Below are 18,777 nucleotides of genomic sequence, written 5' to 3'. Positions count from 1 at the left end.
ATCATAGTTTGCTGAAGCACTATTAGAGATGACCTGAACGCATATCCTATGGTTCCCCACACAGTGATTCTACGGATTATGATTGTGTTTCTTTCCACAATATGGGCAGTATCAGCCCTCTGCTCTCGACACTGCCAAGCCCGCGCACGATAGTCATCAAAGGTTATGGAGAAGCGGGACTCATTACTGAACATGACGCGACGCCAGTCGTCCTCTGTCCATGCCTCCCGGTCAAGACACCACTCCAAACGTAGGCGTTGGTGTTCTGGTGTCAATAGCAACCGACGCATGGGGCGATAGGACCCCAATCCAGCAGATGTGAGTCATCGATACTCTGTGTGGGAACTCGGAGGATGTTGTAGAGTCTCCAGTACATGTTCGTGGATGGCAGGTGCCGAAGGTATGGGATCCCGCAATGCTTGGTGCACCATACGACGGTCCTCCCTCGGGGTGGTGTTTCTTGGTCGACCCGAACCTGCACGACGTGATTGGGTGCCCTCATGTACCCATTGAGTCCAACATTGGGCCACTGTGACATCTGAATGGCCCACATGCCTGGCAATTGCGCGATACAACCAACCAGCCTCATCCAGTCCCACAATGCGGCCTCTGTCAAATGCTGTCAGTTGGTGGATAGGCTGTCTAACGCGCCTACGAGGCATCGCGGGTGCTTCGTACTGTACGTAGTCCTCTCTGCACGTCTTGCTTAACTGTCGCACTCACAGCAGTTGACTGGTAACAACTTATCAACAGGACGGTGCCATCATGAACACACTCTGGTGGGCGTTCTACACATTACAGATCCTTGTTAATCAAATCATTTACTCACGTATCAATGGTATGCATGTACCGAAATGGGATAATATTGGACCACTCCTTCTGAGTGCTTAACGTTTTTGTCAGGCAGTGTATATCGTGCTTCCCATTTTCTTGAGATAAGTGTACGCAGGATGTAAGAAGAAAGGTGATGTTAATATCTTTTCTTTTCAGGGAAGAAACCAGAAAGGGACACAGGTACTACACAAGAAACTTGTAGAGAAAGTGATAAAGTGGAAGTGGAGTATGTTCCTAAGACCCTGGGTGAAAAGGAAAAGAGAGATTTCATTGAAACTGTCAAGAAGAAGTTTCCACTCATATCACAAGGTATTGATCTAATTTGTATGACTCAGCAATATTATTGGTTATCAAAGTGTCATGTCTCTTATTGTGAATTTAGATACAATAATAGCTATTATATAGTAAATGCATATCGACTTTCAGAATGGAGAGTTACATCTCTGTGTTGGCTTTTCATCACAAGCTACTCCAAGCTTACATCTGCTAATTTTGATGTTTATGAAATGAAATAAAATAAAATATCCATTCAGTTTAGCCATGTTGTGAAATGTTATCTTTAATTTCTATAATAATCATCATCTCCAGTGCCTTGACTGAGTGGTCAACATTTTGGGCCTCAGGTTTGCTTCTTGACCTAGTTAAATGTTTAATTCACTTGGCTTGGGGACAGGGTGCTGCAACTCACTCTATCCTCCACCACACAAACATGCAGTTCCTATACAGGGCAGACGCCACCGAGCGTCGTCGGAGGGCTGCATCCAGCCAGCAGTAGCCAGACAGAATTATTAATACTGTGAGAATCATCCCTCTCTGCAGGCTTTTGTGTTGGTTGTAATACCGGTATGTGTCTGTGTTCCAGAAAATATGATACTGATATTGCGACGTTTCTTCATATAGCTAGTCTGATTACAAGATGACTTCAACTGATTAGGTGTATGTATTACATCCAAAGGAATGGCTAGCTGTATGTTACCGTATTTATTCTCATAATTTTCCCTTTAAAAAAAAAATGTGGTGGCCAAAAATTGATGGAGAAAATTACATTGAAATTAATTAATTAATTAATTTGTTTATTTGTTTGTTTGTTTGTTTGTTTGTCTTAACAGTTTGAACCCTATTGTACATGAGTACAGTTATGGATAGTTTTGATCAATTTTTTAGTTATTTGTCTTTGGCACAAAATTAGGAAACTAAATTATTGAAGATGTAGTGAATTAACTTAATCCATTGCCATGCGAATATTTTCCTTGAGAAATGTACCTTGGAATGAGATTATTTTTTTCTATCTTATGGATGCTAAAATGGTTACAAAAGCTTACTGCACCAAACTAACAACATTTTGGGTTAAAGTTTAACTTACTACAATTAACTGAAGTCTTTTAAGGTATGGTACACCTTGAAACATCCATCCACGTGGAGGGCAACTTTGCATTTGTTGCACTCGAAGAAAGGTTCTTTCTGGATTCCACGCTCAAAACAAACTTTACATCTCCTTGATGAGGCTGATTTACTTGCTGTAAGAACAATATTTTCAGAAAAATGACCTCGGTGCCTTCCCTGTAGTCTCATTGGTGTGCTACATTGAGATGAACCTCCTATAGTGGCGTAATCAGAAGGGGTGAAATCTTCTAGAATTTTATTTGCATAGGCATTGGTTTTCTTGAAAATTCCCTCCCAAAGAGTGTCAGTGAGGAACCGACTCATAACGTCATATTCTGTAGCATTATCACACACAGACGCCTCCTGACTGTATTATTTAGCTCCCTGGACTGCATTTACCCTGAAACTGATTCTGAAAATGTTGCATTATAGATATTATTTTATAGATCTGCTTGTACTTTTGTTTCTCCATTTTTTGTTGAGATCTGTGAAATGAAGAAATTCAGAAAGCAAGGAAAATCTGTCTTACGACATTACATTTGGAATGAAAGGTGTTTCAGCTAGATGTTTTCTACTGAAATATAGCTTTATCTTAAACTTCTGAACAATAGCCATCAATATAATGAGTGTAAAATATACCCTTACCTCATTGGCATTATTGGGGCTCCAGTCAGACAACTAGGGTTACGTCACTAATTGGAGGTGTAACTGATGTTGCTGCAAGTATTTGTCAGTGTGCACATTGGTTTCATGAACGATTAGATCTAACAGAACATTGTCTAATAACACTTCATGAAAGCCGATTTGTATTCCTCCAGCTGGATCCATTTTATTTTGACATACACAATGTCATAATCGAAAGATATTTGGTGGGTTTATAATATCACAGTCACCCCATGTGTTTGCATTTCTCGGCGTATTATCACAAATTATATAGTCAACATCACTGGATGTTATAGCGAACTAATACTGTATATCACTGTCACACACTGAATTACTTTCACTGTCATTATTAACCAGTAAATGAATTATTTCTGCATCAAAAATAACTCCTGTAGGACTTGCCCTGTTTGCAAACAAACTCGCGTTCCTCTAGCATGAAACATGTGTCCAGCGCTCTACAAAATAATTAACTATTAAGATATGTTACTTCCCTTAGGAATAATAATTAGCTCTAACTGTAACTGAAAGCTGATCTTCCTGCTATCTTATGGCGATGCTAATAACTATTACAAAATCCACGAAGCAGGCGTTTCAGATGTTGCAGCGCACTATTGCGCTGCACACGCTAGGGGTGTTAAACAACAATCATCATCTTCAGAAAGTAAACAAGGCTGTATGACTACTATTGACAGTGCACCACATTTGTAATGCTTCTTTGAGAAACTCAGTATTGCTACTTGTAGCAGGCAATCGGAAGGGGTGGATTTTCTGTGCATGCATGACATTGTTGATACAATTTTTAGAATCTATGAAACAGGCCTTTTAGTTGCAAGGGGGTACCCAATTTCTTAGTGCAAAATGCAAGAAAAATAAGATTCAGATAATATCTCCTAACAATTTTGTGATGAAATTATGCTAAGTGGAAAATTATATGAGTAAAAATGGCACATTCAAAAGGAATTCATCCTTATCTTTCATTTTCTGTGCTCTTTAAGAGAGTTACATTGGACCTGATAGGTTCAGAGTTTGGTTTGTGAATGTGAAGAAGTATTAGCACTACCTTACCTGTAACTTACCAGTCAGCTTGGTTCTTGGAGGCTCTCGACTTGGCAGTGTGTAGCTGCTCCTCTCTTTCCTCCGTGACCTTCATTGGTCTAAGCTTGTCCTCTTTGCCTCTGATAGTGCTTATTTTAGTTCTTAGATAGTCTTTCATGACCTATTCCACATATGGGGCCTTTACTGGTTTTCGTACTACAGACTACGAGAAATGGCACTGTGGGAGGTCAGTGTTCCTTCGTTATTCACTATTTTGTGTTGTAAACCTGAATAATAGCTTCAGATTTTAGTAAAATTGCTAATGTACAAGAAATGAAATTACAAGTAAAATCTTGTAATACTGTATCCGTATTTGTCTAAGACTCAGCAGTGGGTACTATTCTCATTGTCTATTTGTGCCTCAATCATCTGGTTTGTTTGGGGTTTGTTCGTACATGACCAATACCTTCATTCTTCAATGGTTTGGACCCCTTTCCCTTACGATGAGGAAGCAAAGTGGATGATAATTTTTTTGTATTTTCCCTTAGCCTGTCTACACATTGCATGCCTAGAGGATACAAAGAAAACCACACACAGTTTAAATCATACTTGCTATATGACCTTGCATTGTTCATAAACTTTGCTAATTGATTCTTGACATCAGGGCATGTTCCTGTCCTGAGACTTGATTCTGAGGATGGCTATCCCAAAACAGTTTAGTTCCGAAGGTAACGGTTTTTTATTTACAGTTTGCTTTATGTCGCACTGACAGATAGGACTGCAACTCACTCGGTCAAAGGTAATTCATGTGCCATCAAAAGACTAGAGTGAGGTTGATATAATTCCTTGTGAAAGAAAATACTTTACCATGTGTTAGCTGTCCTTTTTTTTCCTAGATCCATTCAGCTTATGTCTGTTCATTATACATGTCTGTAAATTTGAGATGGGTCTTAATAGCTAAGTGCTTTCTGTGACAGTTCCAGCCCAGTATGAAGACCTGCAAAAAAATACTTGAATCATACAGTGTTGAATAAATTGTAAAGCCCATATTGTCATTCTTTTAATATAATATGTACCTTTGCCTCTCGAACAACAGAACAGATTTTTATCAAGGCTTTAAGAAGGGGCCACTAATCCAAAATTATAACAAAGATTTTCTGTGCACATTACAGACAATTACACACCAGTCAACAATGAGTGCATCAAGTACTCATTCATCACACAGACAGTTTCACCTAAGATTTTCATCTGTGCTATTTTATACTGCCTGATATTTTTATGACATCATGTTGCAATTGTCATTGAATTTTTATATGTAATGTGTTCAATATCTTACAATTTAAGGTCTGTACATTTATTTTTTGACTGAAGATGTCCTGATAAAGAATGAAACATGTATTGAATTTTAATGTTCTCTCTATGAAGACAGGCAAATTGTATTGTAAAGGTCAAGTGTATGATTAAGAATTGCACAACTAAATAGAACTTATGTCGATGATGGAATAGGAAAGGGCTAGGAGTGGAAAGGAAGTGACCATGGCCTTATTTACAGTACAGGTACAGCTGCAGCATTTGCATGGTGTGAAAATGGAAAACCACAGAAAACCATTTTCAGGGCTGCGAACGGTGGGGTTTGAACCCACTGTCTCCCGAATGCAAGCTGACAGCTACATAACCCAAACTGTGTAGCCACTCGCTCGGTCAAAGGTAATTCATGTACCATCAAAAGACTAGAGCAAGGTTGATATAATTCCTTGTGAAAGAAAAATACTTTTCCGTGTGTGAGCTGTCCTTTTTTTTTTCCTAGATCCATTTAGCTGATGTCTGTTCATTATACATGTCTGTAAATTTGAGATGGATCTTAATAACTAAGTGCTTTCTGTGACAGTTCCAGTCCAGTATGAAGACCTGCAAAAAATGCTTGAATCATACAGTGTTGAATATCAGAGTGTTATAGTTGAGCATATTATGAGAAGCAATCACTCGGGGCTGAATGAAGGCAACAAACGGAAGCTGGAAACATTATTTGCATTTCTTCTACAGTATCTGCATGATGCTCCAGTTCCATCTGGAAAAGTAAGTACTTCATGAGTTGAATTTTGTATTGTTTTCCAGATCTTTCAGGTAACCTGCAATAATGGCCAGATGTCTCTCTCTTTTTTTTGAGAATAAATAAATAAATAAATAAATAAATAAATAAAATGTGAGATGAATTGCTAGGGAAGAAGTTTAACATGTCTTCCCACAGTGATGCCCAGATCTGACTACATCCTTGCCATACAATGAAATAAATAAGTGACTTGGATGGCAATTTTTGGCATTTGATTCTTTTAATATAATATGTACCTTTGCTTCTCGAACAACAGAACAGATTTTTATCAGGGCTTTAAGAAGGGGCCACTAATCCAAAATTATAACAAAGATTTTCTCTGCTTTTTTAAACTTTCTTAAAGCAGATTTTAACTTTTCAGAATATTTCTAAATATATAACTGATTATATAGGGACATAAAAGTGAGATTGAACATTCCAACTCCCCTAAAGAATATGTTCTCAGCCCTCTGCCATCTCTAAGTAGTTGAATATGTAGCATAATAATATAATATGTCAAACTGGAATACACTAGTGTATTTTGTAAATAGTACAGTGAATCTGACATCTTAAATATATCTGAAACTTTATTACTGTAATTTCAGTTTATTTTATCATAATGAAGTGTGAAGTTAATGATTTATTTTTTGTATGTTTGTAGGTAAAGGACAGTAAGCATTGTTTTGCTCTTTTAAATCACCTGGCCCCTCACATGTACGACTTAGCTCACATGAATCCCGTCAATGCATGGCGCTGTGTCATTGAGGTACTGAAGGAGAAACAGCAGCAGTTCAGGAAGCACAGTCGTAAATATCCTAGTCTTGATACTGTGAGTACAATTAGTGAAGGTTAAAACAAATGTACTTTATATAAAATTACACAAGTGCCTAGCATATTGAATCAATTGGATGCAGGCTGTTGTCGTTCTGATGTAGCCTACTAATCTACGGTGCAGTAATCTATACTGCTGTGCAAAACTTAAGGACGAACTTTAAACTTTCTTAAAGCAGATCTAAACATTTCAAAATTTTCTAAATATATAACTGATTATATAGGGACATAAAAGTGAGATTGAACATTCCAACTCCCCTAAAGAATCTGTTCTCATGTTGTGTCACTACCAGGTAACAGATCAACAAAACTTGAACCATACATAGGAAAAACTGCTACAGTATGGTACGATAGGCAACTTATGCGAAGAGACAAACAGAAATTATACTTGTATATAGTGACATTAAATTACTCGTAAGTCACTGTGATTCATGCTGGTCCCCAAGACATCACAAAAGAAGGGTGTGTGATCACTGCGGACAGCGATGCATGTTCTGCAATGTGTTTTCGTGCCGGCTACAAGATTGGTAAGCATGTTCCATTCCTCCACCAGCGTGGTTGACAACTGGTGGATGGCCATTAGTGGATGTGGACGTGCTGTGATACGTCTGCCCAACATGTCCTACACGTGCTTGATGGATTTAAGTCGGGGGAATTGGCAGGCTAGTCTATTCACCAAATATCCTCTCGTTCCAGTAGTTCCTCCACTTGCGCTGTTCAATACGGTTGTGCATTGTTATCCATAAAAATGAAATCAGGGCCAAATGCACCCCTGAAAAGATGCACTTGGAGAAGGAGTACACTGTCACAATAATGGTGACCGGCGAGTGTACCCCGTTTAAAGATTTGGAGGTCGGTACGCCCATGCAAGTTTATGCCTCTCCATACCATAATACTTGGACCACCAAAATGATCATGTTTGACAATGTTCCTGGGTGCATTACGTGTTCCCACCTCCTGCCAGATGAGAGTACATCTGGAATCACTACTGAGACTGAATTTGCTCTCATCTGAGACAAGCATGCGACCCCACTCCTCATCGGTCCAGACCTGATGCTCTTGGCACCATCACGAATGGTATCACCAATGTGTGGGTGTCAACGGAGCACAACATAATGGTTGTCAGGCAAACAGACCACCCCCATGCAGTCACCATGCCACTGTGAAGCGTGAGATTGGGTGCCTTGTAGTCCTGTTAAATGTGGTTGCAATTGCACCCGCTGTTTGACGTGAGTCTCTTCTAGCCTGTTGTACAATGTAGCAGTCATCTGCTGCTGTAGTTGACCGTGGTCGACATGCTCCTCTTCTCTGGGCAGCAGTGCCTGTGGTTCGGAATGCTCTCCATGCACGTGAAACAATGCTGTGAGCAATACCAAACTCCTGGGCTACACTCTTCACACTTCGTCATTCTTCCAGTTTCCCGATGATTCTTCCCCATGTGAAGTCATCCAAATGTTGTCTCCAGGCCATGTTTTAATGAATAACACCACCACAGTGCACCATAACAGCTTGCTGATTGACTCGCACTTGTCTTGTCCTGTTCCTTCAAATGCCTCGTTTTATGGCACCGGGACCCATTTGCCGTTATAGTTGCACTGACGTCACGCCAGATTTCTATGCACGTGTGGGAGACCTCTGGCAACATGTTACCGTACTTTCATTTATTTCCACTGAGTAGTTGATATGTTATGTTGCTTTATCCATTCGTCCTTAAGTTTTGCGCAGCAGTGTATTACATAAAAGCCAAATACCACTCACTGATCACTATATCTCCAGATCCAAAAGACCTAGAAAGTTTAAATTAGGAACATAGGTTCATCTTCTGTCCTGGAGGTGCACTAAGAAAGGATTTTTCAACATTCAGCTTCTATCGTAGATTTAGACCCTTTGCCAAAAAAAAAAAAAAAAAAAAAAAAAAAAACCACCCAAACCCCATGGCGCAAACAGCCCCAAAGTTACATAGCCTACCAAGCGACCGCTGCTCAGCCTGAAGGCCTGCAGATTATGAGGTGTCGTGTGTTCAGCACGACAAATCCTCTCGGTTGTTATTCTTGACTTCCTAGATTGGCTTTGCCCAATAGCATAGGCTAATATAGGTGAAAGTCGAATTTATTGTACAAGGAAGAAAGAAAGGTGATTTTAAGTCGTACAACGCGAGGAACTATTATTATCAGTAAGTGACTACAGGACTGAAAATCAGCGAGCTTTTACAGTGCATTGTGATGGTTGGCCAGCTTTGCCCTCGAGAGAGCGAGAGAAACTTTTGTCGTCTTTTGCTTCTCACCTGTCCAGCGAGTCAGACGTTCTTCGGCAATCCTTCCGCCCAGAATGGCCCGCCTTAGGATAAGCGCTATAATTCTCTTTTCCACCTTAATTTAACTTCAGTATTTTTTTCTTTTCTTCTCATTTAGGAGTTTACCCCTACACACCCAGACTCATCACTCAATTATTAAGATGCCGTAGCTTTTCAGCTGAGCCTGTCTGTTTGATTCTGGAGGCATTCCCCTTTCTTTTAATTTTGTAAATTGTATAATTAAATTGTTAATTGTATTTCCCTCCGGGGTGGCCTCCAGTAACTTCGTGTCTCTTGTTGCACGCTAGTTTTTCCTCTGCCCTGCACCAGAAGTGTTTTTGGTGTGGGAGTAAGTTGAACTGGCCTCTGCATCAAGTTTAAGTTTGTCTGATTTCCCCCTTGTTTCAATTGCTGTATGTGGCGCGATTGACTGAAAGCGCCATTAACTTTCACTTAATATAGTATTTCTTATATCATGTGTTTCCTTATTACCCTTAATCGTTATATTTTGGAAGTTTGCGTTATGTTAGTTATCCTCTTTGATTTGAAGGAATAAGCACATGGCATCTAATTTGTTGTTTTTCAGACATTGTAACTTAATTTTGTATTGATAAAATTATTCGAATTTTATTTTGGTATAACTTTTATGTTGGGAAAATAATATCATAGATCAAGGGTTCACCGTTGATTTTTCGTAAAATCCGCAACCCACGTATCCCCATGGCTCTGATAAGGTTTTCCACATCCGTCATTATAGTCGTCACCTTGTCCAACCTGATTTTCATTTGTTTATATTTCGGCGCAGTTTCTGCTGGTGTTTTGTCTTACAGCTGTCCAAAGTTCGAGTGATTTAAACATTATTATTATTATTATTATTATTATTATTATTATTATTATTATTATTATTATTATTATTATCATTATTATTATTATTTCTTTACTATGTGTCATGTAGCCAGTTACCGGTTATGCATTGAACTGGAAACCGGTTACAAGCTTCGCCCAATAGCATAGGCTAATATAGGTGAAAGTCGAATTTGCTGTACAAGGAAGAAAGAAATCTGATTTTAAGTCCTACAACGCGAGGAACTATTATCAAGTGCCTACGGGACTGAAAATCAGCGAGCTGTTATGGTGCATTATGATGGTGTTATTCATTACAAGCATTATGACTTCCATTTGGGCAAATTACTGAAGACATGCAGAAAGATTGCAGGAAGAGATAATATTCTGTGAGAGAAGCACTGTACAAGTAATTGAAGTAAATTTTATTGGTGATACATATCTTCTTTCTGTTAACTTACAGCTCCTGTATGCTGTAGTTCCTGTTATTATATTTATTTATCGTATGGCATATATATACAGAAACAGGAAAGCAAGTACATTACCAATCTAGAGCCTCTGTATTGATCTCTAGAAAATCAAACCAATCTCCAGGGTAGCCTCTTCTGCTACACTCCTTTACAATGTGTTCGATGGTTTGAAAAGGAGCACCACAGTCACACTCGGGGGATTGTATCTTGTATTTATACAGGGACGCAGCACAGACTCCATGACCACATCAAATCCTATTAATGATTGTCCAAGTTGTTCTTGGGAGATCAGACCTCGAATTAGATGGGAAGAAAGGCCAGAGATGTTCACCTGTTTTTGAGATCCATTCTTCCTTCCATTGGGCGTAGGGGTTGAAATTGTCTTCTGTGAGCTTTTAAGTGAACTTAACTGGCGGATGTGTAGATTTCAGCCGGTTCCTCTGAAGGTCAAGAATATTGGAGTGGATGGGCAAGTCAGGGTTCTCATTTATCTTGGAGTATTTTCTCAACAGCGCTTGTGCTCTACGGAATGAAGGAGGCCTGATGTTGCACAAGACAGGAAGCCAGTGGGTAGGAGTTGATCTTATTACACCTGAAATAATCCTCATTGTGTTGTTGAGTTGAGTGTTCACAAGTTTCACATGGCAGCTGTTGATCCACACAGGAGCACAATAATCTGACACAGAGAAAACTAAACCAAGGGCAGAACATCTCAAGGTAGTTGCAGAAGCACCCCAGGTTGTACCACACAACTTCTGCAAAATGTTTTTACGACTCCTAATCTTTGCTGCTGTATTTACTAGATGTTGCCTGAAGGAGAGTGTCCGATCTAATGTTATACCTAAGTACTTTGGGTAGTTATTGTGCCTGAGGACCTTACTGTTAAAAGACACTTGGAGAGTACAGCTTGCCATTTTGTTATTTAGGTGAAAGAAGGACACCTCAGTTTTGCTGATGTTTCGTTGGAGATTCCATTTCCGAAAATAGTCACTAAGAATGGAAAGGTCATCAGTTTTTTTTTTTTTTTGCTAGGTGTTTTACGTCGCACCGACACAGATAGGTCTTATGGCGACGATGGGATAGGAAAGGCCTAGGAGTGGGAAGGAAGCGGCCATGGCCTTAATTAAGGTACAGCCCCAGCATTTGCCTGGTGTGAAAATGGGAAACCACGTAAAACCATCTTCAGGGCTGCCAATAGTGGGGTTCGAACCTACTATCTCCCGAGTACTGGATACTGGCCGCACTTAAGCGACTGCAGCTATCGAGCTCGGTAGCGTCATCAGTTAAAATGTTCTCAGTTTCTTTCCGGTTACTATGACTTGTTGCTAAAGCTATATCATCAGCATAGCAAAATTTTCTAGATTTCATTGGTGGCAAATCTGATACATACAGATTGAACAGGAGAGGAGCCAAGACTGATCCATGAGGGAGACCATTATTCAATCTTCTCAGCTTGCTAGTCCTATTCCCTAGAACAACCTGAAAGAGTCTATTATTAAGCAGTGGTTTTGCATGGTAATACCTGAAGAAATTTATACAGCAGCCCTTCTCTCCAACCTTTGTCATAAGCAGCAGAAAGATTACAAAAAAAACAGCAGAGGTTTTCAACTGTTGCTGAAAGCCTGCTTCAGTGCTGGTTGTGAGTGCAAGGACTACAACAGCTACGATTTTGCCTAAAACCAGCTTGGTCAGTAGGAATATGTTGATTAATTACAATGCTAATTTTTGTATAGTAGTCTTTCAAGGAGTTTTTTTAGCAACAGCTGAGGAGAGTGATTGGTCTGTAGTTTCGTGGTATATCTTTTGGTTTGCCAGGTTTCAATATGGCAAGGTTTTTAGTCTTCTTAACCCCTCAGCGCCGACCTCTATCCGTGGTATAGATCCTCTTTTCTTCCGTAGCCGCCGACCTCTATACGTGGTATAGACCCATACATGGTTTCACATTTTCGGCTATAGCGCAAAGAGTTTTGGAGTTACTGATATGCAAATTGTTTTGCTTCCAAAAAAACATTTTCGGGTTTATCAGTGTTGTAAATAAGAATTGAAAATCGTTATAATGTAGTTGTTTTTACGAGGTTAAGCATCTGTCAGGTAAGTCTGAGCACAATTCTCTGCTTTTTTTAAAGTCTGTTTGCTTCATTCTTTCCCACAGAATAAAATAAAGAAATGATGATCTGAGAAGTTTGTCTTTTTGTGTGATGTTCTTTGCTCTATTTGTACATTGAGAGTTCGGTTTATTTATTATATTGTCATTATTTCTCGGCTTGTAATATTTTCATAACTCTCCACGAGCGCTCTGTGTAGGCATGAGTTAGTGCTGCTTTCTGTCTTACGATACGAGAACCAGTTGTTCATGGTATATATCCCACTTGAAAGACGATGTCTCGACCTTTCATCTGAAATATGTATCGAGTTGATTTGTTTCGTCATAAATGTTATTCCCCTCATTCAGTTTCGTCCTGCTGTTTCGGTTTCGCTGCAGCTTCATCAGTCCATGTCACGCACTGCGCTCAGCCGTCGTTTGACTGACAGTAACGTGCTTGAAATATTGTATAATTCAGATGAAAGTTTAGTCGGAAGTAGTAGTGACAGTATGAGCAGCACTGATATTGAAATAGATGATGTGACAGTGGTAAATTATGACAGTGACGATAAGGAGGAAACAGTACTTGGAAATTTCATGTAGGAGACTATAGATAATTATACAGGTCAAAGGGAAGTTTTCAGCAGTGAATTATGATACCTAAATTCTCTAATAACATTCACACAGGTCACAGAGATAAATATTGAGCAATTACCTTATCGGGTTCAGCTGGTGAAAGGTTGGTTTACAAAATACGCTCGCTCGAGCGGGGAAAGAAATATTCAAGGCCGGCGCGCATCAGATAATACAGTTCCAAGGTTGCAGGAAAGACATTTTAATAGGAAATTAGCACCAAAGAGTGAGAAATCCAAACCTCAGAGACATTGTATCGTGTGTTTAAAACACGACGAAAAGAAGACGTCAGTGTACTGCTGCCAGGAGAGTGACACGGGACTCTGTCTCGAAGAGTGCTTCGAACACTATAACACGGAACTAAATTACTAACGAAATGTGAAACAATTATGTAATTATTTGCATGTACTTAGTTCTGTCATAAGGAATTCCAAATTTTGTGAATATCGGGCTACTCTTATACTTGTAGTAACACTTTAAGTGAATCAATGTATTTTCATCGCGCGTACTTGAAATCTCATCCGGCCGCGGAGTAGGAAGCTCTTTAAATGGCTGCGACGCTGAGGGGTTAAACTCCTTAGGAGGAATACCCGTCTGAAGTATGTGGGTAAAGAAGCACGTCAACCACCTTCTCGCATTCCGTCCCATATTTACAATAAATTCAGGATGTGTTCCCATCAAAACCTGGTGCCTTACCAACTTTCATGTCTTTTAATGCTGTATCAACCTCATCAATCGTGAAGGCTTCAGAGTACTCGGAAGAGATTGGAGAGGTACGTTTAAGCATCCTTAGGTTCTTTCTCACTGTTTTTGTATGTTTTTTATCTTTAGTAACCCTTGAAGTTAAAACAATATGGGATGCTATTTTGTCTGGTTAGATAGTCGACTTCTCTCTTAACTCCTGTTGAGCTTCCTCCAAGTTTTCTCAGTAGGTTCCAGGCTTCTCTACTGGAATGAGAGAAATCCAAGGTTACAAACTGTTTCTGTCCATTTCTCTCTACGATTTTTATCCAGACTCCGTAATAGCTCCTCACCAGTCGTATGGGCACCTGTTTCAAGAAAATCTTTGAATAGGGCATCGCTCTGTTCACTCCATCCAGGAACGTATTCTTTCCTGTAACCTCTTGGGATGTGCTTTTTGGCTACAGATTTCACAAGCTCTACAAATTTCTGATAATTATCTCTGGTTGCAGGAATCCATCTGATGCATTTGTCCAGCTCTTCAGAGAATTTCGTCCAGGTTGCTTTTTTAAAGTTCCAGCGTGGGCGTGGGAAAGATGTAATTAAGAGAACAGAGATGCCCATCTCAAGGAAGATTGATCTGTGTTGACTGTTTGGGAAGTCCCTCAAAACTTCTCTCATCATGGGTAGAGGGTTGCCTTCAGAGTCACATGTGACGGAACAGAAGTCTGGGTTGGACTCTCGCTTCCAAGCAGCAGATTTAAACATGCCTTTGTCTTTTGCATCAAATATAAGATGTACATTTTGGTCTTCTGACCATTCTACGAAAGCTATGCTGCAATCATCATTTCTTGCATATTTCCAAGTTTCATGGTGGCTGTTGAAGTCGCCAGCATAGATAGTTGGATGACTTGCATCTGGAAGAGCTGGGGTTGGCCAGCAGATGGTTGGAGGTTTGTAGATATTTACGATGGTTACGTCTTGCAGTTTTATTGTTACAGTATGAATATTATTAATTGTACTAGATGAGATAAATTCAATCTGCTCCAAGTTGTTATGGGCATATGTAGCAATACCATATAAATTATCAAAGGTAGCACCAGTAATACTATAACCATAAATCTTCCCTCTCTTGCTTAGCTCATCTTCTGTAGCAGCATGTGTTTCTTGAATGAGTACCAAATCAATGTCATTTTTACATAGCAATTTTGACAAAACGTCACACTTAGATCTACTGACACCTTCAATATTCAGTTGGCAAATTTTAATACCATGTCCAAGCTTTCGAGTCAATTGGCTCTTAAAAGAGCCGTTGAGTGGATTACTTCGTACAGTTTGCATATTTGCTGGGTCCAGCAGCCAATGTTGTTGCTTCCTTAGCACCACCCAGGGGTCACGTGGAGGGCTTTTTAAGGTTTAACCTATGGACGTGAAGCAACAGTATACCCCCTGTAGTTCCTGTTACTGATAGTTGACTCAATTTTCCTTTTCTCTTCCATAATAGGGTTAGTTAGGAATGGTGCTCATTGCTACTGACGGCTTAATATTTATGATGTATGTCATCTTCAATACGTAACCAAAATGAGAATAGTTACTTGTACTTGTAATGGTACCTCACCGTGTTGTACCTACAAAGGGAGACAGGTCCTGTTTCTTCTACTCCCTACTTTACTTTACGCATGGCACTGACTGTCTGCCGTCTCAGGTGTGGCTTAGTGTTGTACAGCATATTTGTAACAACTGGTGATGGTTTCAAGTGTTTACTATGATTTCATGTGGAAACATGTACTAAACCATGGTTGAGTATCAGGCTTACATGTCCTTTTCCACTCATTTGCTACCCACTGCAAAATTGTGGCTGTTGGTAAAATGTACTTTTACCATCTGGTGGTTCATTGGGAAAGGAATGTGATAATACAGCCTGAAGACCCTGTCAAGGAAAGGACTGTAATACATTTTAAGTGTTTTGGTCCCATGATGCCATTGCATTTTGAACAACACACACCTCAGTATGCTCCTCCTCATCAACAACTACTCACTATCACTAGCTCTCTCCTTACATCTCTTGATGTAATGAGCTCTGGAAAGTTTTTTTCTCAGTGTTCTGCCAATGTCAAAATCAACAGTGAATTTCATTTCACTGATTATCATCCTCTTCCTAAAAACAAGTGCCTTTTTGTTGTGTCTTATGATTATTTAAATTCTCAATCTTGAAAAACAGTTCAAAAGTTCCATCATCTAATGAAAACTAAAGAGGGGACAAGTGCTGCTCTACATTCACTGATTAAATTAAGATAAAAATGTAGGGAGTCTGTAAAAAAATTTACTGAAAGAAAACCTGATGTTAATAGGTAGCTGTTGAGAAATACATGAAGAAAAATCCTGAAGACAATCAGAAGGCAGTTAGGAGATTCATTGAAAATAAACCATTGATTCAAGGAAGAAAGAAAGCTGATTTTAAGCCTTACAACGCGAGAAACTATTATCAGTAAGTGCCTACAGGACTGAAAACCACGTTTTAAGGCTCAAGTACGACTGCAACACAGATTACAGTAATGACATGGTTGTTGTTATGGAGAACGTGCAAGTGACTACTAATGCTAAAGGTGGTAAAGTGGTTTGCAGCCCATACTGGTTTAACTAACGCACACCTGTGGTGTTAATTGACGGAAAGATTTATTTTTTATTATTTTGTCTGTGTAATAGTATAATGTAACATGTAATTTACATATAGAGGCAGCAACTTTTATCATAATTTGTATCCACCTTATTCAATACAAACAATGAAATTGATTAATTTAAAGAGGAGATCGAAGAATCAGAAATAGCGCAATTGTTTTCCTAGCATCTGCGACATTAAAGCTATCTTTAACTGCTGAGCGTACAGGTTGATCACTATCACTGATATTTACGATCTGCTCGTGTAGATTGCCTATTCGTTGGGGAGTTGCGTTTCTTAACTGCCTTTCCGGGTAGATAAGGAAATATGTGAGGAAATGCTTCTGGCTTTAATTTCCAGTGCTGTCTTGGTATCTCTTCTCTTTCACCATTCACAATTAACAAGTCGACTTTTACTAGAAAGTCATCGCAAAAATGAATGTCACACACGAAACAGTTATGAGTTAATTTTTGGTCTTTTCTATGGATAGCCTTTCCCCATTTAGTAAAACACCATACTCTTTAGGGGGCCTAAAGAAATGACTACCTGAAGACAATCGGTCATATCCAGACCTGTAACTGGGTACAAAATTTTTTTTTTTGCTAGTTGCTTTACGTCGCACCGACACAGATAGGTCTTATGGCGATGATGTGACAGGAAAGGCCTAGGCATTGGAAGGAAGCGGCCGTAGCCTTAATTAAGGTACAGCCCCAGCATTTGCCTGGTGTGAAAATGGGAAACCACGAAAAACCATCTTCAGGGCTGCCGACAGTGGGGTTCGAACTCACTATCTCCCGGATGCGAGCTCACAGCTGTGCGCTCCTAACCGCACGGCCAGCTCGCCCCGTCCGGGTACAAAATACGAGGGCATGATGTTGTAGTTTCCTCCCACACTGATATACGTTGCCTTATAGCACAATAGCGACAAAGACCGAGGTATTTAGAACATAACACTTCTTATACCACTCAATCGTGAATACCCTAATAATGCAAACTGTCGAAACATCTCTGACAGCGACAATAATGAGCAATAAAAATTACTACAACTGAAGGCGAATAGAACGCTGGCTAATGGCCAAGGGTCTCTGTTGACATCAATCGCCTGTGCTGCCACCAAGCGGGTGTCCCACCAACCTCTTGAGCTCTCTTACGGGCGAATGGAGAAGATGTCGCACTTCCTCTTCGATGCGCTATGCTCAAGTCTACATAATTTATGTACACAAAGAAATTTAAAAGCAGATTTGATGTACTTTTTAATTTCTGAAATACTGTCTGTATATTAATGCAAGTATAAGACACAGCCCAATTTCGGCACCTTGATTTTTGCCAACCCATTGGACAATTAATTAATGCGTATTTTCAGCATATTTTGTATAACATATTCTAATGATAGAAATTTGATAAAATAAATTTGGATCACACTATGGAATTGGTTTTCTGTTAATTTCATAAACATTTAGTTGTCTGTTGTCTGAAATTCTTCTCAAGTTTTACGAATATTAATAAGTGAACTTCCAGTTTTACGTGGAATCTGATACACAGAAACATGACATTTTATTTTAAAAATCCCACATACTTTGGTTGGGACTCCAACCTCAGCTGCCTAGTAAGAAGTCTGTGGCTATGCCTCCCTGCAGTTTTATCTGTGGAGCATTTTGTGTATTGATACTCCCCTTTTTATCCTACCTTTTTGCTCCAGTTCTGAGCTTTCCTTTTTTAAATTTAACAAGTTTATTTTCTTCTCTGAGAATGTGACTGTAACCAGTAGATTGATGTGTGAATGATAATATGCCTGTGAAGGTTAATATTTATTTACTGTTGGTTGCTACATTCTCTGTTGAAGCTCATTGCAAACTTTGTTACAGTTGATATTCCTGAAAGTGATCTCCCTGCTGTTTCCCACATCGGACTTCAGACATCCAGTTGTTACTCCTGCGCTAGTATTCATGTGCCAGATGTTATTACAGTGTCGAGTTAAAACAAAACATGACATAGCGTCTGGACTCTTCTTGGTTGCTTTGATGCTAGAGGTGAGATTGACAATATAAAATGTTTATTTCCTTATGTGATGACTGCCCTGTCCCAATTGACTTTTAATAGCAAGTCAGTTGGCAGCTCTACTAAGGGTCTCTGCCATCTGTTGGATTATTTATGAACAACATGTTGGTCTGATGTTTGCTACATTATTCTCCTAGGATAGCAATGGCCTGCTTTCCTTTTAAAGCATGTTTTTGCTCCCAATCCACACTGTTTTTTCGTCGGTGGAACTCTCCATTCATG

The 18,777-nt window shown here is 39.4% G+C and overlaps 1 protein-coding gene across 2 annotated transcripts in view; it reads left to right on the top strand.

Annotated features, from left to right (window-relative positions):
• Positions 1-18,777, top strand: part of LOC136877071 (nucleolar protein 14) — a 111,405-nt gene that overhangs the window by 46,409 nt on the left and 46,219 nt on the right. For both annotated transcript variants that reach the window (XM_067150888.2, XM_068228669.1), the window contains exons 8-11: positions 991-1,143; positions 5,804-5,991; positions 6,666-6,833; positions 18,363-18,527. In XM_067150888.2, coding sequence (XP_067006989.2) covers positions 991-1,143; positions 5,804-5,991; positions 6,666-6,833; positions 18,363-18,527 — 674 coding nt within the window. The remainder of the gene's footprint in view (positions 1-990; positions 1,144-5,803; positions 5,992-6,665; positions 6,834-18,362; positions 18,528-18,777) is intronic.

Source organism: Anabrus simplex, chromosome 7 (assembly GCF_040414725.1).
Source record: "Anabrus simplex isolate iqAnaSimp1 chromosome 7, ASM4041472v1, whole genome shotgun sequence".
In the NCBI taxonomy this organism is placed as follows: domain Eukaryota; kingdom Metazoa; phylum Arthropoda; class Insecta; order Orthoptera; family Tettigoniidae; genus Anabrus; species Anabrus simplex.
Note: the sequence above shows the minus strand (reverse complement) of the source record. Positions and strands in the feature narration are given on the sequence as shown.